The sequence below is a fragment of the Brachyhypopomus gauderio genome, chromosome 13, assembly GCF_052324685.1.
Source record: "Brachyhypopomus gauderio isolate BG-103 chromosome 13, BGAUD_0.2, whole genome shotgun sequence".
NCBI classification, from domain to species: domain Eukaryota; kingdom Metazoa; phylum Chordata; class Actinopteri; order Gymnotiformes; family Hypopomidae; genus Brachyhypopomus; species Brachyhypopomus gauderio.
This window is the reverse complement of record NC_135223.1, coordinates 13,529,630-13,552,067: the sequence shown is the minus strand read 5'-3', so window position 1 is coordinate 13,552,067 and position 22,438 is coordinate 13,529,630. Positions and strand designations below refer to the sequence as shown.

At 48.0% G+C, this 22,438-nt stretch overlaps 1 protein-coding gene across 1 annotated transcript in view; it reads left to right on the top strand.

Moving 5' to 3' along the window:
- Window positions 1-22,438, top strand: part of adarb2 (adenosine deaminase RNA specific B2 (inactive)) — a 141,076-nt gene that overhangs the window by 68,117 nt on the left and 50,521 nt on the right. The window contains exons 2-3 of the mRNA XM_076971218.1: window positions 11,173-11,262; window positions 13,724-14,652. Of these exons, the coding sequence (XP_076827333.1) occupies window positions 11,173-11,262; window positions 13,724-14,652 (1,019 nt within the window). The remainder of the gene's footprint in view (window positions 1-11,172; window positions 11,263-13,723; window positions 14,653-22,438) is intronic.

Below are 22,438 nucleotides of genomic sequence, written 5' to 3'. Positions count from 1 at the left end.
AGTGAGGGTGATGGAGGAGAGAGTGAGGGTGATGGAGGAGAGAGTGAGGGTGATGGAGGGGAGAGAGTGAAGGTGATGGAGGAGAGAGTGAGGGTGATGGAGGGGGAGACAGTGAGGGTGATGGAGAGAGAGTGAGGGTGATGGAGAGAGAGTGAGGGTGATGGAGGAGAGAGTGAGGGTGATGGAGAGAGAGTGAGGGTGATGGAGGAGAGAGTGAGGGTGATGGAGGGAGACTGAGGGTGATGGAGGAGAGAGTGAGGGTGATGGAGAGAGAGTGAGGGTGATGGAGAGAGAGTGAGGGTGATGGAGGAGAGAGTGAGGGTGATGGAGAGAGAGTGAGGGTGATGGAGGAGAGAGTGAGGGTGATGGAGGAGAGAGTGAGGGTGATGGAGGAGAGAGTGAGGGTGATGGAGGGGGAGAGTGAGGGTGATGGAGGGGGAGAGTGAGGGTGATGGAGGGGGAGAAACTGAGGGTGATGGAGGAGAGAGTGAGGGTGATGGAGGAGAGAGTGAGGGTGATGGAGGGGAGAGAGTGAAGGTGATGGAGGAGAGAGTGAGGGTGATGGGGGAGAGACTTAGGGTGATGGGGGAGAGACTTAGGGTGATGGGGGAGAGAGTGAAGGTGATGGAGTAGAGTGAGAGTGATGGAGGAGAGTGAGGGTGATGGAGGGGGAGAGAGTGAAGGTGATGGAGGAGAGTGAGAGTGATGGAGGAGAGAGTGAGAGTGATGGAAGGGGAGAGAGTGAAGGTGATGGAGGGGGAGAGAGTGAGGGTGATGGAGGAGAGAGTGAGGGAGAGGAACTGAGGTTGATGGGGAGAGACTGAGGGTAATGGAGGGAGACTGAGGGTGATGGAGGAGAGACTGAGGGTGATGGAGGAGAGAGTGAGGGTGATGGAGGAGAGACTGAGGGTGATGGAGGAGAGAGTGAGGGTGATGGAGGAGAGACTGAGGGTGATGGGGACAGAGTGAGGGTGATGAGCATTAGAGTGAAGTGGCAGGAGAGATGGGAGAATTAACAAAGATGGAGACAGATGTGGAGAGAAAGAGAGATGGGGAGAGAAAGATTATGAGAGAGGGAGACAGAGAGAGAGAGGAAGGGCTGAACACTGAAGCCACATAGCCCTAGGGAACAGTAGCTTTTGTGTCTCTGTTAATTGGGTATTAATATCTCACCTCGTAATGACACTGGCCATGGTCAGCTTACACTCCAAATCCCCCCCTTATCCCACACCTTCATCAGGGCTTCTCAGACTCAATCAGTAATGGAGTTCAGGTCATTATACTAGATGACAAACAACCAGGTGGGGGCACACAGAGAAGGTCTGTGACATTATGTTCATCAAAATCTTTGAGTTAATGGTGTCAATATTTTGTTCATATATTTTATATATATATATAAAATTACAAAAATCCAAAATTGAAATATGAATATATCAAATGTATGTGGCTGTACTGGTACCATTAATGGGTGCTTCCTGCCCCAAACCAACCAGACTGTTATTCCATTCCCCTCAGCATATGACTCCTCAACCATGCTAATATTCTTACATAACTCATCATAATTGTGCTCCTCTGTGTGCTTGGTATAATCCTTTTAATTGAAACATACCTCAGTAATTAAGGAGATTGGCGCAAGAGCTTTAGAGCTGGATCAATGCTCCAAAAGCTGAGATGAGATGAAGACGTCTGAGATCATGAGGAGATGAGTTTTCAGCTGTCGTAAGGTCAGCTAGTGTGTGTGTTCTGTCACCTGGGGCTATTTTTTTTTTTTTTACAAAATTCTTTCTTTGCTAAAATGATAGACGAAACCTTTCTTTTGTTTTCTTTCTTCTGTTTAATTACTTTCCTAATGGTTGACATCTGTTTATAAAATCTGAAATCCATCTGGTCTGGTGGAGAAAGGAAGTGAGTGTGACCGGGGTGTTTGGATCTCTGGCTCAGGTCAGTGGAGGGGAAGTGTGCAGTATAAGGCCTACACCCCACCCCTGTGCTGCAGCACTGAGAGGAGCCCGGGGTGAAGGAGAGCCGGGAATGTGTGTGTGAACATTGTGGGAATGTGAGTGTGAACATTGTGGGAATGTGTGTGTGAACATTGTGGGAATGTGAGTGTGAACATTGTGGGAATGTGTGTGTGAACATTGTGGGAATGTGTGTGTGAACATTGTGGGAATGTGTGTGTGAACATTGTGGGAATGTGAGTGTGAACATTGTGGGAATGTGTGTGTGAACATTGTGGGAATGTGAGTGTGAACATTGTGGGAATGTGTGTGTGAACATTGTGGGAATGTGTGTGTGAACATTGTGGGAATGTGTGTGTGAACATTGTGGGAATGTGAGTGTGAACATTGTGGGAATGTGTGTGTGAACATTGTGGGAATGTGTGTGTGAACATTGTGGGAATGTGTGTGTGAACATTGTAGGAATGTGTGTTTGAACATTGTGGGAATGTGAGTGTGAACATTGTGGGAATGTGTGTGTGAACATTGTGGGAATGTGTGTGTGAACATTGTGGGAATGTGTGTGTGAACATTGTGAGAATGTGTGTGAACATTGTGGGAATGTGTGTGTAAACATTGTGGGAATGTGTGTGTGAACATTGTGGGAATGTGTGTGTGAACATTGTGAGAATGTGTGTGAACATTGTGGGAATGTGTGTGTAAACATTGTGGGAATGTGTGTGTGAACATTGTGGGAATGTGAGTGTGAACATTGTGGCAATGTGTGTGAGAGTATTTTGGAAATGTCTGTGTGAATATTCTGGGAAAGTGAGTGTGAGTGAATATTCTGGGAATGTGTATGTGAATATTCTGGTCTTCTTACTTATTCAGTGCTTTAAGTACACAATCTTGTTCAGTGTGACATCAATGCCACGTTTGTGTGTGTGTGTGTGTGTGTGTGTGTTTGTGTGAGTGTGTGTGCATGCGTGTCCTCAGCCATTTGCAGGAACTGAGCTGAGTAACTCAACCACTCTTCTTATGTTTCACCCCGAATGGCCTATTGCACCAACACAGGCTCTGTGTGTGTGTGTGTGTGTGTGTGTGTGTGTGTGTGTGTGATGACTAGGAGATGCAATTATGTAGAACATGAGCTGTTGGTGTGCGTAATGAGAGCTGTGTGTGATTTGTCAGGGTCATGCTGGGAAGTGTAGTCCAGCCACTGACCTGGCTGTGCGTGTATGACACCAGCCTTTGATGAGTGATGGTGTAGTTCTCTCCAAGCAGACATCGCCTTTCAGATCCCACATCACTGGCGGCTTATCTGACTCCTTCCTTATCAGATGTTTTACCATGTTGGGTGGTGGGGGGTTGTTTATATATCATGTCTGCTTTTCTAAAAAAAAACCCCATCATGCACCATTCCTATGCACCGTGTAATTTCAGGACACCTTTTTTTGCACAACTGATCGGCATGGGAACGCCTGTGAATATATATATTCAGTATTTTTCTCATTGGTTGTGATCTGTCCTATGGTGTCCAGTGTTAGCAGTGTGTCAGGATGGCTACCTTTTGTTGCTCAGCCGGTCCTGGTGAGCACAGCCTGAATCGGGAGTCTCTGTGTATCAACATCAAATACTTCATTAATTGACTCTGAATCACACTTAGTGCAGCACGCAGAATTGGAAATAGGATATTATGAACTGTCAGTTCACATTTATCGCAGTTTTGCTGTGGGATTTGAAAAAGTAATGGAGGACTGGAGGTAGGGGGGAGAGAGAGAGAGGGATGAGGGAGAAGGAGAGAAGGTGAAAAGACATGGGGATGAGACAGCGGAGAGGGAGAAAGAGAAAGGGAAGAGAGAGAGACAGGGAGAGAGAGATAAAGACAGAGTGCAGGAGAAAAGGACAACTGAAAGAGCAACAATTGAAAGTCTTTATCTACAAGCTGCACACACACACATGAACACACACACACATGAACACACACACACATGAACACACACACACATGAACACACACACACATGAACACACACACACATGAACACACACACACATGAACACACACACACATGAACACACACACACATGAACACACACACACATGAACACACACAGGTTAATATTTCCTCATCAGAAGTGCTGTAGCAGTATTTTAGTTTGATTGCGATTGTCTCCGGCCTCTGCACAGCGTGCATGCTCTTTACCCGCGCGGCACGGCAGGCGCGTTTGAAAGAGGCCATGTCTCCTCCCATGACATTTTAATAACTGCAGTTATGAAATGAGTCTAATCAATGATGGAAGCAGCTATTTGACATTCTCCCAGTGCCCACTGGAAGGGGTTCGTCTTCCTTACAATTGAAACAAATGCTTTTTTTTATTCTTTTTTTTTCAAAATGCAGAATCGATTTGGAAGGCTGCGTGTCTGCTCGGCCCCGTGAGAGTGGAGTGGACGCTGCATTAATACAGCACTTCTCATCTCTCTCTCACTGGGGTTTGCTTTGGTTTGTTCTGCCTTTATTTTTCCGACGTCAGGCGGCCGCTGTTCTCGAGGCGTCCCAGGCGGGAGGCAGAAACGTATGACTCGCCACGACTACGAACATCACGGCGCAAGCAAAGCATGGCAGAATGACAGATCGTGCTTTCAATACGTACTGACAAACAAATTAGTGAGGAGATGCATAACAGATGAGTGAAGAGATGCTTTGCACTGCATAACAGATGTGGTGGGAGCTGTGGTATGGAACAGGCGATGGGGTAGAATGAAAATACAGGCCCAGGCCCCATATGGGCCAGAGGAGAACCAGCAGAACCAGCGGCCCGGCAATTACAGTCCCGACAAACCCGAAGAAACCCACCGGGGCTGGTTATGTGTGCCGTGGTGGCAGATGTAAGAATATGTATGGAAATAGACTTCCAAAATTAAATATGAGAGACAGACAGAGATGGAAGATGGTAAACACATGCAGATGAATTGTTACAGCCACAACAGCAGAGATCAAGTGGAGAGAGGTGAGAAGATTGATCCAGGAGAAACCCAGACAGGGCCTACTGCTACGAGCAGCATTAGAGAAACAGAATAAGAGAACATGAAAAGAAAGAAATAAAAACTGGAGAGGGAAAGACAGAAACATGCTAGAGTGGGAGAAATTAAATCAGTGGCATGTACGCGTGTGTGTGAGCATGTTTTGGGGGACTGGAAAATGATATGGCCAAGGACATAGAAAGGGGTGATGTTGGCTGGAGGTGTGAGCGGACAGAGAGAGTGTGATGAGGCAGATCTGGCCGATGCTCGGTCACGGCTCCCAGAGGAGATGAATGGGTGTGTTTGCTGTAGATTAAAAACAAACAGGACACCACTCCGCCATTCCTGGAGTCTGGAGCCTGGTTACTGTCGGCAACGTCACGCTCTAATAACAGGGTTATTGCACTGAGACCTGCGGTAGTTGTTGTTTGTGATGGTGTTGGGAGGAGCGCGTTGCAAACCTGCACTCTTTTCTATCCTCGACGTTCCAGAAGTCTCATGAACTTGTCTGTTGTTGCTCTTTGAAATCTGCCTTGTTTCTCCAACTTTCGAGCAAGGCAGTGTTCTTTGCCTTCATGTAAAGGAGCCGGGAGGTTTCCAGATGCCAGGCAGGACCAGTCCTGAACCAGTCCAGGGCAGGACCAGTCCTGAACCAGTCCAGGGCAGAGAGGCCGTGTGTTGGGCATCAGGGAGATTAAGACAGGGAAAAGCGAAGAATGCCACAATGCTCTGCACCCCAGTTCACGCGCTCGTGCATTTTATCATCTCTTTTTCAGTTTTTTTCCCTTTCTCTTCCATTCCGACGGTGTGTTTTTCAGAATAGCATCCACATTTGGCTGCGACACGGAGCTGGTTTTAGCACGCTACCACCTTTTGATGAGGGCACTCATGCATATTCCACTGAGAACGCATCCACGCCCAGAGTGCTTTGGGTTATTTATTGGTGCGATAACACAGCCACTCTGAGTGAGCTTGACCCGGTACGGGTGAGGAGAGCAGAGGGCTTTAAACGAAGGGGCCACCTGCCAGCCCATGAAAGCGACGGGGAGATGACTTGGTGTGGGGAGATCAGAACAGCACTCTGTTCCTCTACCTGCGTTTGTAAGAGGGGAGCGGAGCAGGAGCCGGGACGGTTCTGATCGTGCTCTTAACGTCAGGACCACCTGTGACCATGCGGCCCCTTTTGGCTGCTAATGCATCCATATTTATTCATTCCTCCCCCAGCATCACGCTGCAGTGCCATGACATTAAAAAGCTTTTTACGGTAAATCTGGCCAGAGGGTTTCTAGTGCTTCTTTATGCTTGTGTGAGACACGCGTGGTCCAGCGTTCTCTGTGCCGCAAGTGAGAGTTAACGAAGTGACTGCAAAGGGACAAGGAAACAATAGAAACGAATGCCCACGGCATTAACGGGGACACAACATTAATTTCCATATGGTGCACTGGACATGCTTGGTCACCAATTGGAACCATAACGCAGGCCTTTCAATCAAGACTCTATTTTTTTTTACCAGTGTTGTAGTTTCAGTCATAATGTAATAAATTGCAATTTAATGTACTTTGTTCAAAAAGCAATAAAACACAAACATCATGGGTGAAGAACGGCATCAAAAGCAAGGAAACAAGTGTGAGTTTGAAACTGAGGGGTTTAATGAAAACGAATAATGCACACAAACGCAAATGAAAGAAACCCAACGTGTCAACAACACCCACCACAGGGTTCAATCAAACAGGGTTTAAACTTTAAAGGACATAAATGAAGAATTATCACCACACCACCTGTGGAAATATCTGTGTGTGTGGGGGGGGGGCATGTCCAAAAAACAAAGACATGTGAATAACAAAAGAGATGACCAAGACAAAGACGGTATAAAGACAAAGAGACGATGTAAAGACAGAGAGACGCCGTAAAGACAAAGAGACGACGTAAAGACAAAGAGACGATGTAAAGACAGAGAGACACCGTAAAGACAAAGAGATGACGTAAAGACAGAGAGACGCCCTAAAGACAAAGAGACGACGTAAAGACAGAGAGACGACGTAAAGACAAAGAGACGACGTAAAGACGGAGCGACAATGTAAAGATTACTCGTGGTTGCCAGCAGTGCTGCCAACATTTTTTAAAAACTATTTTTTAAAAGAAGATACAGAAAAGCGTAGAGATGTATTCTTTAAATGTGTAGCCAATTTTTATATTGAATTACACGGTTATTGGGATGAGGGGTGTGGGTGGAGTCAGACATATAGAGACCCAATTGTGCAGGTATATTATGCAATTTTTTTCTTTATGTGATTGATTGTGTGTGGACACAGTTCACTACTGGTTGGATGAATTGGATTATGACATGGGCCCTTGGCTGGGGGAGGGGAGTGACCTCATGGAAAACAGATGGTGAGGTTTCAACTTCCACACAGCTCATCAGCTGTAAGCATCACCCGATCTAACCTCCAACCACAGACCACATAGCTGGAGTTCTCCGGGCTGTCAGAGCAATGACACAGAGTGGTGTTAAAGGCTGGTGAAAGTGCACTAGAACATCCTTGAATCATCCAGTGCTCACAGCATAGACACAGTGGCATTGTGACAAACTAGTCGATCTGTAATTTAGTCTCAATGCTCTTTGCTGATTTCCCTACAAAAAAAAAAAAACAGCTGTAATGTCAGACCAGGCTTGACCTCTGACCAGCAAAATGTCCTTTGATATTATGCTGCACCTTACAACTTAGTACTTTTTATCAGAATAAAAGGCAAAACTACACATTATGTTGGTGTTCATAAGGCTAACATCTAACCATAATCTGCAGGAGTCCTTAACCGTAATCTTAGCATTATGCTAGCTTGTCTGACTAATATTTATATTTTGTTCATATAAAAGTTAACACAGCATGTATCCATAAAGCTACATGGCCTCTTTACTGAAGTAAACTGCAGTGATGCTGGTTGGACAGGTCTTGCTTAGCATTAAGCTTTACTGAGAAAAGAAAAGTTTGAAACGTAAGGGTGGTGGACACAGCGGTGTGAAGTTTTGACACCTCTAAGCGACAGAACACCCTGCCCCCATGTGTGTGCACAGCCGCCTTGCCCCAGCAAGTGATTAAGGTTTATGTTTACCTCAGAGATCTGACAGAAATCAGATCCCATACACGAACACAACACAGTGCAGTCTTCACTGATGCTTTGTGGCGTAGAGAGAGAATGAAAGGAAGAGTGCATTATTCTCCCTGTCGCCAGCAGGAACAGCCTGTCTGCCACCCCTCCACACCTCTCCTTTCTTCACCTGCCTTCTCCTTTTTACTTTTCTCTCCTTCTAAATTCACTCTCATCCCCCCCTCCCCCCAACCCTGTGAGAAGGAGTGACACTGCCCCCCCCCACCACATGCCATGTGCTTCTGCCTGGTCTGGGTGGTGGTCTGCCGCTCAGGCTAGGAGGGTATGCTGCTGTAGTTCCTGAGGGTGATGAAACACCACCTATAATAACCAATAACGGGACATTGTGTGTGTGTGTGTGTGTGTGTGTGTGTGTGTATGTGTGTGTGTGTGTGTGTGTGTGTGTGTGTGTGTGGTCATGTTTATCTTTTGCAGGCGTGCAGAGATTTCTGTATCGTCCGTGTGGTGTTTCTTCCAATCCGTTGTCATAAATGTTTTATTTATTCTAGATTACTTGGGGGTTTGTCCAGACATCACTTTGTTGTTACAGACTCAAAGCCTGATGAAACACTTTCTTTGATCCCTAAACATGATGGTTCTAAATAGCTTTGGCCCTGGAGCAGGTAAAGACCCCACGGAAATGTGTTGTTTAGTATCTCTTTATCTCTGTTTCCTCCTGCGGTGAGAAAAGCGGACTGGGGTCCGTGTGTGGTGAACACAGATCTTCAGAGCTGGTGTGAAGGATGCAGTCTTGGTTTGTGTCAGTGTCTGCCACCTATCTAATCGTTGGGACGAGGCTGTCTGTGATATTTTCGCAGTTTGCAGGGCTTCTGTCAGAGACATCGGCACTGAGGCTGCTTCTACATCGGCCCTTACACGCGAGGCTGTCTCTGCCCCAGTCCTCACATGCAAGGGGTGAGCCAGTGGCTGGCTAACGATCATCACCCAAACAGTGTTTGAAGCTGAAAGACTGTCTCAGCACTTTGATTGGAAGATGACATCAAGAGCATCGATGAATCCCCCTGCAGCCATAATTCAGGAAGTGACACACAGGAAGTTAACAATGGAAGTGCCGTATCTTCCTTTCTGTGTGCTGACATTCAGCATTTTAACTGTTCTGTGTTTGACCTAGAAAAGCTGTTCACTCCTGATGGAAAAGGGTAGAGTGTGAGAAGCAGAGAGAGAGAGAGAGAGAGAGAGAAAGAGAGAGAGAGAGAGCATCCTGGCTACAGCTTGGGAAAGAGAAGTAATTGGATTCTTGGTCCTTATCTCACTCAACACATTACAAGTTGTCAGAATCCGGGCTGCCTGGGTCTGGTCACGTTTCAGTCAAGCAGGAAGGATTTCTTAAGGTTGCTGATAGGTGAGACTGCTTCAGATTGTTGGGTTTTCTTTCCTCTCTCTCTCTCTCTCTCTCTCTCTCTCTCTCTCTCTCTCTCTCTCTCTCTCTCTCTCTCTCTCTCTCTTTCTCACCCCCCCACCCCAGTGGGGTGATCGACGGGGGACAATCAAAGTTCTGGGCTGTTTCCCAATCTAGGCTGTTTCTCAATCCTGCTGGGTCGTTTCTGGGTCACTCAGCCCACTGTAGGTGGAGTCATGTTGGAGCTGTGATCTCATCAGTCCTTATCTCATTGGCTGCCACTTCATTGACTGCCACCTCATTGGCTGCCACCTCATTGGCTGCCATCGTGCCAGAGCCCATCTGTCTGGCTGACCCACACACATGATAGAGGAGATGGAGTAGTTGCCGTGGACTATAGGCACAAAAGCATGATAAAAAATACATTAAATACCTTTTAGGATTCTAAAAGATCTCTCTCTGACACACACACACGCACGCACGCACACACACACACACACACACACACACACACACACACACACACACACACACACACACACACACACACACACATACACACACACACACATGCACACAGCCATGATAAAGATTATATTATGAATATTTGTCTTTTCTTCAGCTCTTGCAGTTAAAACCATAGACCCAAAGTTTTCCTGAAATGCTACATTTAATTGTTTTATTAAGTGGCTTTTATCTAGTACTAATGTGTCTAATATAGAATACAGTGTCTTTGTAGAGTAAATAGTATCAGCTTCCCAGTCAAGAGTATTTGAGATCTGTTGGATTCCCGGTCCAAAACTGTTGGATCAGCATGCATAATTCTGCAGTTTTTAATCAATCGTTAAAAAGTAAAATGCCGGTGAAAAACAGCAGAGTCTCATACTGTGAGCTAATATAGTGTCAGCTTATTCCTCCTCTCTCCTTCTCTTTAATTCCCTCTCACTCTCCCCCTGTCTCCTCCTCTCTCTCGTTCCCTCTCTCTCTCTCTCTCTCTCTCTGTCTGCCCCCCTTCCTCTGTCTCCAGTGATATCCCTCTTCATTTCTCCTGTCTGTTGTCAGATCCTTAGAGCTCCTGATCATTATGGCCATGGTGGGTCACAGAGGGCTGTAATTATGGAGGCCGGGCCTTCTGTCTGTCTCTCCCTTCCTCTGCCCTCAACTCAGAACAGCAGCCTGTGGGCATAATAAGAGCCTTCAGTGTAAACAACACACACACACACACACACCTGCTAGATGTAGGGGAGTGGGGCTGTCAGCACTGTTTGGTTCATCAGAACCAGAACCCCCTCAGAAGTCGGGTCTGCACTGCTGCTGTGAACGGCACTGTCAAGTGATTCAGTAGCCCCGTGTCATGCTAGATGTGTTGATGTAAGCTGTTATGAGCAGTTATAATTATGGCTAATGTAGTGAAACTGATCCTTTGCATGAACTGGGCTGGAAAGGGACTATGACGAGTTTAAATAATGCAGTTTTCTGTGTTACACTCCTACTAATATGTAATATGTAATAAACTCTTAAACTCTTTATGGACATGCAGTATAAATTCAGCGTTACTTTTTATGGTTTTAGTATTATTCTGAATGTTCATAATCAGCTCATCATTCTTTCTTGTGTGTGTGTGTGTGTGTGTGTGTGTGTGTGTGTGTGTGTGTGTGTGTGTGTGTGTGTGTGTGTGTGTGTGTGTGTGTTTGTGCTCTCCAGAAAAAGTAAGTAGCATGCTGTCTGCATTGATTGTCCCCTTCAAGTCCATGAGTCCCGTACCAGGCAGCACAGAGGACGAGGACACTTTGAGTAAGTCTTACAACTACAGCGTTTATGGAGTGTTTAGGACAGGGGTACTCAACTGGCGGACCGCGGTCCGGATCCGGGCCCGAACGCAGTCCTGTCCGGACCCAATCTCATTCCTGATTAACTGGATACGGACCAAAAAAAAAACCGGAGCATTTATTTCAGGGCTATGGAAAAAAAAACTCCGTCACGAGTGTTACGTTTGCCACCCCCGCTCAACAACTTACATTCGCGGACAAATTTAGTTGAGTACCCCTGGTTTAGGAGGTGTGGGAGGTGTGAGAGTGTGGGGGGTGGCAGAGGGTGAGGGAGAGTGTGAGGATTTAGCAATTGTGTGAGGGTGGGAGAGAGTGTAGGAGGTGTGGGAGGGTGTAGGTGGTGTGAGAGGGTGTAGGAGCTGTGGGAGGTCTGAGAGGGTGTAGAAGGTGTAGGATGTGTGAGAGGGTGTAGGAGGTCTGAGGGGGCATAGGAGGTGTAGGAGGTGTGAGAGGGTTTAGGAGGGTGTAGGAGGTCTGTGGGGGTGTAGGAGGTGTAGGAGGTGTGAGAGGGTGTAGGAGGGTGTAGGAGGTGTGAGAGGGTGTAGGAGGTGTAGGAGGTGTGAGAGGGTGTAGGAGGTGTAGGAGGTCTGAGAGGGTGTAGGAGGTGTAGGAGGTCTGAGGGGGTGTAGGAGGTGTAGGAGGTGTGAGAGGGTGTAGGAGGTGTAGGATGTGTGAGAAGGTGTAGGAGGTCTGAGAGGGTGTAGGAGGTGTAGGAGGTCTGAGAGGGTGTAGGAGGTGTAGGAGGTCTGAGGGGGTGTAGGAGGTGTAGGAGGTGTGAGAGGGTGTAGGAGGTGTAGGAAGTCTGAGAGGGTGTAGGAGGTGTGAGAGGGTGTAGGAGCTGTGGGATGTCTGAGAGGGTGTAGGAGGGTGTAGGAGGTCTGAGGGGGTGTAGGAGGTCTGAGGGGGTGTAGGAGCTGTGGGAGGTCTGAGTGGATGTAGGAGGTGTAGGAGGTTTGAGAGGGTGTAGGAGCTGTGGGAGGTCTGAGAGGGTGTAGGAGGTGTAGGAGGTCTGAGAGAGTGTAGGAGGGTGTAGGAGGTCTGAGAGGGTGTAGGAGGTCTGAGAGGGTGTAGGAGGTGTGGGAGGTCTGAGAGAGTGTAGGAGGGTGTAGGAGGTGTAGGAGGTGTGAGAGGGTGTAGGAGGTGTGGGAGGTCTGAGAGGGTGTAGGAGGTGTAGGAGGTCTGAGAGGGTGTAGGAGGTGTAGGAGGTCTGAGAGGGTGTAGGAGGGTGTAGGAGGTCTGAGAGGGTGTAGGAGGTGTGAGAGGGTGTAGGAGGTGTAGGAGGTCTGAGAGGGTGTAGGAGGTGTAGGAGGTGTGAGAGGGTGTAGGAGGGTGTAGGAGGTCTGAGAGGGTGTAGGAGGGTGTAGGAGGTCTGAGAGGGTGTAGGAGGGTGTAGGAGGTCTGAGAGGGTGTAGGAGGTGTAGGAGGTCTGAGAGGGTGTAGGAGGTGTAGGAGCTGTGGGAGAAGGGGAGCCTCAAAAGTCTCCATGTGAAACCGACCTTTATCTTACCCTCTGCTCTTCCAGGAAATCAGAAACAGTCTCTGCTCCCCTCGATGATGCAGGGGGATTGCTGCTTAGCACAGAAAACAGGACAAATGGGACCCACTTTAAGCACAGACCCCAAAGCCAATTTAGTGGCAGATTACGGGCGATTTAGCAGATAATGTCCCATTTGAAAGGATTTGTCCGTGGATTTTAAAACACTTTTATAAGACGGGACCACTCGAGCCCATGAGATATTTTCTTTCTTATTTTTTCAAATTTTTTGTTGGGATTTTTCGCTGTTGTTGTTTAACATGACAGCCAACCTCGTTGTTGATTGTAGTTTAAAATGTTGTTCTCATTACCTACTCTTTTACTATAGATAAAAGTAGTAGAAAGCATACTTTATAATATATACAATAATGTATATTGGGTTTTCAGGATTCCAGGATTTGTGACATTTGTTTTAGCGATGGATATTCTTGGTCTCAAAATATGGGCTTTAATATGTATAGCAAACACAGGAACAGTATTAACATTTACAGTATAATGTGCCTTTTGCAAAATGATTAATTAGTGGAGACAGTATTTGATGTCATGAAAAGAGCATTACACTTGCTCTTTTATCTTTTGACAATCTCTCTACACAGCCAACACGTTTTTTCCACATCTGTTATACAATGACTTGGTGCTGGTTTAATATTCATAAATATTGGAAATTATAGATGTGTTGACTTCGGAGCTAGACTGATTTTAATGTGCAGAATACAAGCACGTGACTTCAGCTGTCAGAAGGTGCCTAACTGTCTACCTGTGTCTTTGTTGCAGTGTTATACTGTGAACTGTAATCAAAGCCTGTGGAAAGGTTTCACCCTGTGAACTGCACTGAGGCCTTGACATTGTGTGACATCATCCCTCTAAGTTGTGCCTGTTTCTCCCCTGTCAGGTACCAGCAGTGCAGAAGTCAAAGAGAACCGTAACACGGGTAACCTGGAGGACTGTGCTATGGTCCCGTCGGACCAGCCGTCCCTGTTCCTGCCCGACTCCACCCGGGGCGGGACGTCCCGTCTGAAACGGAAGCGGCCGTTGGAGGAGGACAATAACGGGCGTCCGTGCAAGGTCCAGCTGTGGTGCAGAGCGCGGGCGTGGTCGGAGGCGCCGAAGAACGCCCTGGTGCAGCTGAACGAGCTACGGCCGGGCCTGCAGTACCGCACCGTCTCACAGACGGGCCCCGTGCACGCGCCACTCTTCTCCATCGCCGTCGAGGTCAACGGGCTGACCTTCGAGGGCACGGGCCCCACCAAGAAGAAAGCCAAGATGCGCGCGGCCGAGCTGGCCCTCCGTTCCTTCGTGCAGTTCCCCAACGCCCCGCAGGCCCACCTGGCCATGGGCGGAGGCGGCGACCCCGCGGACGACTTCACCTCCGACCGCGCAGACTTCCCCGGGACGCTTTTCAAGGGGTTCGAGCCCGACGGCTGTCGTTCGGCCGAGACGGAGCTGCTCTCCAGCGCCCTCTGCCTGCGCCACTCGCTGGACCTGATGGTGGTGCAGGCGAAACAGGGCGGGCCCCGGCTCGCCTCCGCCGGCCCTCCGCCCGCCTCCGAGCCGCCCCCGCCCAGTCCCGTGGTGCTGCTGAACGACCTGCGGCCCGGCGCTCGCTACGCCTGCCTGGCCCAGCGGGCCGCGGGCCGCCGCTGCTTCATCATGGCAGTGCGCGTTGACGGCAGGATATTCGAGGGCTCGGGACGCAGCAAGAAGCTGGCAAAGAGGCAGGCGGCGCTCGGCGCCCTGCAGGCGCTCTTCAACATCCGCCAGGCCCCCGAGGCGAGGGCGGCCCACGTGCCCGGCAGGATCAAGTGCCCTCATTTACCCCAGGTGAGCCTGGGCAGCAGGGCTGCTGGCAACTGCCCCGCTCCACGTGGAGACTCATGATAGCCAAAGCAGCGGGAACGCTGGAAACGCTGAGCAGTCGTCCAAGACTTAATTAAGAGGGAGGGGTAATAGCGGGGGGGAGGGGTAAGAGAAGGGGGGGGGGGGGGGGCGTGCCCGGGATGACAGGCTTACCGAGATGAGCTCCAGAGCACAGAGCACAGCGGGAGGGGCTTGTGTTAGCACACGAGCTTTAACATTTACTCTAGGTGGAGGGGGACGGCATATCTTATGTTAACCTCACTGTGTGTGTGTGTGTGTGTGTGTGTGTGTGTGTGTGTGTGTGTGTGTGTGTGTGTGTGTGTGTGTGTGTGTGGAAACTGCAAGGTGAGAGGAAACCTTAAGGGTCCAAAGGTAAACAGAGTCTACTCACTGATCTGTCCAGATGGAAAAAGAGTATAAATGAGACTGACGGTGGCAGCCGTGTGCCTGACGCTGTAGTCATGCTCCTGAAAACGACGTCCTCTCCTCCTTTATCCGCCTCTGTTTATAGAGCAATAATTGGAAAAGTATTAAAATCTCTGGTTTCCTCATGTGTGGCATTGGCAGTGTCTATAAACATTAATTCAATCTGGTACCCAAAGGAGATGGAAAACCAAAGGGCAAATCTCCAGACAAACAAACCTTCAGCCCACTGCTCTGGTAATAAAACCCCAATCAGCCCGTGGGAAATTAGCTTTTGGTAGAAACCACCATGAGGGATTTTTTAACATCGGTGTCAGTCTGTCCCGTGTACAGGACTGAGGTGTGCAGGTGTGTGAACTGTGTAAGCCTTGGTTGAATGTCCGTTTCCTACATATGGAGAGGTCTCCCCACCTTCAATCTGTCACTGTTCATAAACGTCTACAAAAGTTTTAGATTTAAGTTACTGGTTTGCATGACGCTTGTGAAAACGAGGTTTTCTGAACATAAATGTTATTTTCTTGTAGTTGTGTTCTTGTGTGTTGTGTGCTCTTGCATGTACGTGTGTGTGTGTGTGTGTGTGTGTGTGTGTGTGTGTGTGTGTGTGTGTGTGTGTGTGTGTGTGTGTGTGTGTATGTGTATTTGCATGCGTGTGTGTGCGTGGGTGCGTGCATATGTGTGTGTGTGTGCGTGGGTGCATGCATATGTGTGTGTGTGTGTGTGTGTGTGTGTGTGTGTGTGTGTGTGTGTGTGTGTGTGTGTGTGTGTGTGTGTTCTGAGAAGGGCGATATTGTGTTAGTATTCTGCCCCGAGCCTGTGGGGATCACACAGGGTAAATGTTGTCCTTCCATTCCCACATGGGCGTGTACAACCTGCACACGGTTACCCGGGAGAAGCTCTTCCTGCCTGTCGCCACGCTGTCTAAAAGGATGCTAAGAGGATTTCCCCACCAGTTTAGTTCCAGAAAGCCGACCGCTGGTGGAAACTGTTGAAAGTCACACTGCAGTCTACAGTTGAGTCTGTCTGGCACGCTAAAGGATAAACAAACACCAAACACAGTGTTTGCAACCACTGATGTGTTCCACCCTGATGATCGTCTGGGTTTGTGTGTGTGTGTGTGTGTGTGTGTGTGTGTGTGTGTGTGTGTGTGTGTGTGTGTGTGTGTGTGTGTGTGTGTGTGTGTGTGTGTGTGTGTGATGTGTCCTGATTGGCACAGATTTGAAGAGTGTCCCACTGTTTATCAGGTGTCTCATTTTGCCATAGTGCCTTATGGTAGTGGCAGTTCAGCCAACACGACACACCTGTCAGTGCTAAAATATCTCTCTCTCTCTCTCTCTCTCTCTCTCTCTCTCCTCCTTTCTCTTTCCATCTCTTCTCCTCTCTCTCCTTCTCTCTCTTCCTCTATCTCTATCTCCATTTCTCCCTTTCCCTCTGTGTCTGTCTCCCCCTCCTCTCTCTCTCTCTCTCTCTCTCTCTCTCTCTCTCTCTCTCTCTCTCTCTCTCTCTCTCTCTCTCTCACACACACACACACACACACACATGTGTCTCCAATGCTTCAGCTATAACACCCTTCCACTGTCATTTAACAATGATTTTACAGCTTAAGGGTGTGTGGAATATTAAAGCCGGCTATTAACCCCGTTAGCTGTGACCTGAAGATAAATGGTCAAATCAGGGGTTAAAGAAAGAGAACGAATGAAAGGGAAGAGTGGGGAAAAAGAGAGAGATAGGGGGACCTTTGCTGAGGAATAAAAGCTGTGTGTCCAGTGGGAATCCAGCGGTTCTGGTGCAGCCGAGCTCAGGGGGACTGAAGCCAGCGGTTCTGGTGCAGCCGAGCTCAGGGGGACTGAAGCCAGCGGTTCTGGTGCAGCCGGGCTCAGGGGGAAGAGCCTGTTACTCTAGTGTGAGTTGCCCCAGGCAAATGTGAACAATACTGTGAACCTTCATCCTGTCCCTGTCTGTGGCACTGTAATCTTCCCCTTCCTGTCTTTCTGTCTCTCCATCCTTTTTCCTTTCTTTCTTTCACTTCCTCTTTGTCTTTCTATTCTTCTTCATTTCTGTTTTTTTGTCTTCTTTCTCTCTCTCTATCTCTCTCCCTCTCTTTCTCTCTCTCTTTCTCTCTCTTCTCTCTCTCTCTCTCTCTCTCTCTCTCCTGTCACTTCCTCAGATACAGTTCAGTCAGCTTTATTGGCAATGATCATATTCAGTTACAGTATTGCTAAAGCACTTTTAAACTAAAACAACACAAATGAACCTTTGCGATATTAAGGAAATTAAGAACTCTGTGTTAATAAGGAAAATTAAAATAGTTGACATTGGAATGAAAAATTTAAAAATGAGGAACGTAAACAAATGAGGATACAAATAATAGAATAATAGACATTGTGGAAATAATAGTGGGATAAATAAAAGAAATAATAGAATAATAGATACATAATAGAAATAACAGATATAATAGTGAGATAAATAATAGAAATAATATAATAATAGAAATAATGGAAATAATAGTGGGATAAATAATAGAAATAATAGTAAAATTCTCTCTCCATCCCTCTTTACCTGCATTTCTCGCTATTCCCTTGTTTCTTTCTTTGTCTCCTTCTTACTCTCCATTCTGTCTCTCTCCCCCCCTCTCTCTCTGTCACTCTTTCTCTCATCGCTCTTTCTCCTTGTGTTTGCTTTTAAGTGAAAATCATGTAAAAATGTCTTTGCTGACACATCAGTGGTTCACCAGTGTTTTTTTTTATATACTGCGAGACATATAAACACAGTATGCTATTTTGACTGAGTTAAATCTGAATCCAGTTTACAGCATGTGCTGAGTTAAACCAGACTCGGCTGGGCCCTGACTGTGCTGTGTGAGAGCTGATGTAATATGTATTCCCAGACACTGCCTCCACGTCCCAGGTCAGCCGTAGTGTTGGGGACTTGCTCATTAAATGTAGTCCTAGCTTGCAGTGAGTCAAGGGGTGATCCCACATTCAGACATGCATTGTCCTACGCTGCAGAATCATTACCCCGGCACACCAGACCTGATTGACCACTTAATCTCTCCACTCTGCGACAAAAGACCCACGAGTAGTGCCAGGTCCTCCTGGTGGGCCGGCTTAGCTGGAAGGAGGCGGAGCATCATGCGAAGGGGGCGGAGATTGCGAGGTGGAAAGCGTTTTCCCACCACCAATGACCTCGGGCCAGAGAGGCGTTGGCCTCCACGGTGAACTGCAGGAGATGGAAGATCTTCATCAAAGACAGCATTATGAGAAGAGTGACTCCCAGGCATTTAAATATAGCCTCTTGTATTGAAGAGTCGTAGCTGTGTGTGTGTGTGTGTGTGTGTGTGTGTGTGTGTGTGTGTGTGTGTGTGTGTGTGTGTGTGTGTGTGTGTGTTTGCGTATGTAGATGGATCTTGACTGTGTTGGTGGGGCTGTGTGTGTGTGTGTATATGTAGATGGATCTTGAGTGTGTTTGGCGGGGCTGTATATATATGTGTATGTAGATGGCTCCTGGGTGTGTGTGGGGGTGTGTGTGGTGCTGTGGGTGACCCGTGGCTGGCCCGCTGCCTCAGTCAGAGTGTGCGGGGTTGCTTTGCTCGCGTTGCTCCGTGGCCGCACACTGGCCATTTGATGTATGGCGGCAGGCAGTGCGCGTGGTCTCCGTTTAATCTACCATGGTAATTCCTTTGCCGGCCCAGTGAATGAAGAGTGTTTCCGCACACGTGAAGGTGACCTCGCTCACCAACCTGCTGTGTGCATGTGCCGTCCCTCCTGGGTTTTTTTTTTCCTTCTCTCTATTCGAACCATGTGACTTAATCACACTTGATATAAACAACCCTTCAACAGCCGTGAAGCAAAAATCATTAATTAATACTGCCACAACAAATTAGAGATGGCAGGAAGGTCAGTTTGTGGGGGAAAATGAGACAGGCACACAGAGAGCGAGAGAGAGAGAGTCGAAATACATTAGGTCCTCTAACACTCTGTATCAGTCTCTAGCATGTCTCTAACATGTCTCCATCAGTCTCTAACATGTCTCTATCAGTCTTTAATGTGTCACTAACAGTCTCTAACATGTCTCTATCAGTCTCTAAGCAGGCTGTCTAATTAATTTGTCTACAAGTCTATGTCATGTCTATAAACAGGTTCTAACATGTCTCTGTCAGTCTCTAACATGTCTTTAACAGTCTCTAATAAGTCTCTAACAACCTCTAGTACTACTAATGATCATGTTGTGACCGTCGTTCTCCACAGGTCTGTTGATGAGAAATCAGGCAGTGTTTGTAAGAGTGCGGGTCTGCCTCACACCACTGGTCTGCCTCACACCACTGGTCTGCCTCACACTGCTCCACATGCCCTATCTGCTCCCCCCTCCTGTTGCCTTTCTGCCGGTAGGCTGGTGTTGGATCCACACAGGCCTACGCTCTGATGCTCCTCCATGTAGTGGTAGCACTTCTTACATGGGAAGGTTAGAAATAACATGAACTGAGACATCTTCTATTCCACTCTGTCAGTGGTTGTTACAGCTCTCTCTTTCTCTCTCTTTCTCTCTCTCTCTCTCTCTCTCTCTCTCTCTCTCTCTCTCTCTCTCTCTCATCACACACACACACACATACACACACACACACTAGAAATTCCTGACTCAGGAGAAGAAAACTAAAGAGGTGTTATGTTGAATCACCTCTTGAGACCCTGCAGCTATTTGTTTTGGATTACACTGAAGGTGACAGAATGATGAGTCTGGAGTGGGTCTCTGGAGTATGCTCACTCACCACACACTACAAAAACTGGGTTAAACACCCCTGCTGGAGTACAGAGAGTAGCTGTTGCTCTGTGTTATGCAGTTTGTGTTCGCTGCTCTCTGTTGCTTTACCGGTGGTCACTTTCTGACCACAGGACCCCTGTTTTGGACCACGCACAACGCAGCAGTGAGTGGGTAGCTGACACGTGTGATAGTATAGCACCTACACGTGTGATGGTATAGCACTGACACGTGTGATGTTATAGCACTGACACGTGTGATGGTATAGCACTGACATGTGATGGTATAGCACTGACACGTGTGATGGTATAGCAATAACACATGAGATGGTATAGCACTGACACGTGTGATGGTATAGCACCTACACGTGTGATGGTATAGCACTGACACGTGTGATGTTATAGCACTGACACGTGTGATGGTATAGCACTGACACATGTGATGGTATAGCACTGACACGTGTGATGGTATAGCAATAACACATGAGATGGTATAGCACTGACACGTGTGATGGTATAGCATTAACACGTGGGATGGTATAGCACTGACATGTGTGATGGTATAGCACTGACACGTGTGATGGTATAGCATTAACACGTGGGATGGTATAGCACTGACACGTGTGATGGTATAGCAATAACACATGGGATGGTATAGCACTGACACGTGTGATGGTATAGCACTGACACGTGTGATGGTATAGCAATAACACATGGGATGGTATAGCACTGACACGTGTGATGGTATAGCACTGACACGTGTGATGGTATAGCAATAACACATGGGATGGTATAGCACTGACACGTGTGATGGTATAGCATTAACACGTGGGATGGTATAGCACTGACACGTGTGATGGTATAGCAATAACACATGGGATGGTATAGCACTGACACGTGTGATGGTATAGCACTGACACGTGGGATGGTATAGCATTAACACGTGGGATGGTATAGCATTGACATATGACTGTGTAGCACTCACATGTGTGATTGTGTAGCCCTAACCTGTTATTAGGATGTAGCATTAACACATGGTGTTCATGAGTAAAATCTCCAGATAAACCTGCACTCACAACAGTTCCAGCTCTCACAACAGTTCCAGCACTCACAACAGGACCAGCACTCACAACAGGACCAGCACTCACAACAGTTCCAGCCCTCACAACAGGACCAGCACTCACAACAGGACCAGCACTCACAACAGGACCAGCACTCACAACAGTTCCAGCACTCACAACAGTTCCAGCACTCACAACAGTTCCAGCCCTCACAACAGGACCAGCACTCACTACAGTACCAGCATTCACAACAGGACCAGCATTCACAACAGGACCAGCACTCACAACAGTTCCAGCACTCACAACAGTTCCAGCACTCACAACAGGACCAGCACTCACAACAGGACCAGCACTCACAACAGTTCCAGCACTCACAACAGTTCCAGCACTCACAACAGTTCCAGCACTCACAACAGTTCCAGCACTCAAAACAGGACCAGCACTCACAACAGGACCAGCCCTCACAACAGGACCAGCACTCACTACAGTTCCAGCACTCACAACAGGACCAGCATTCACAACAGGACCAGCATTCACAACAGGACCAGCACTCACAACAGGACCAGCACTCACAACAGGACCAGCATTCACAACAGGACCAGCACTCACAACAGGACCAGCACTCACAACAGTTCCAGCCCTCACAACAGGACCAGCACTCACTACAGTTCCAGCACTCACAACAGGACCAGCACTCACAACAGGACCAGCATTCACAACAGGACCAGCACTCACAACAGTTCCAGCACTCACAACAGGACCAGCACTCACAACAGTTCCAGCACTCACAACAGTTCCAGCACTCAAAACAGGACCAGCACTCACAACAGGACCAGCACTCACAACAGTTCCAGCCCTCACAACAGGACCAGCACTCACTACAGTTCCAGCACTCACAACAGGACCAGCATTCACAACAGGACCAGCACTCACAACAGGACCAGCATTCACAACAGTTCCAGCACTCACAACAGGACCAGCACTCACAACAGGACCAGCACTCACAACAGGACCAGCACTCACAACAGGACCAGCACTCACTACAGTTCCAGCACTCACAACAGGACCAGCATTCACAACAGGACCAGCATTTACAACAGGACCAGCACTCACAACAGGACCAGCATTCACAACAGGACCAGCATTCACAACAGGACCAGCATTCACAACAGTTCCAGCACTCACAACAGGACCAGCACTCACAACAGGACCAGCACTCACAACAGTTCCAGCACTCACAACAGGACCAGCACTCACAACAGGACCAGCACTCACAACAGTTCCAGCACTCACAACAGGACCAGCACTCACAACAGGACCAGCACTCACAACAGTTCCAGCACTCACAACAGTTCCAGCACTCACAACAGTTCCAGCACTCACAACAGGACCAGCATTCACAACAGGACCAGCATTCACAACAGTTCCAGCACTCACAACAGGACCAGCACTCACAACAGTTCCAGCATTCACAACAGTTCCAGCACTCACAACAGGACCAGCATTCACAACAGG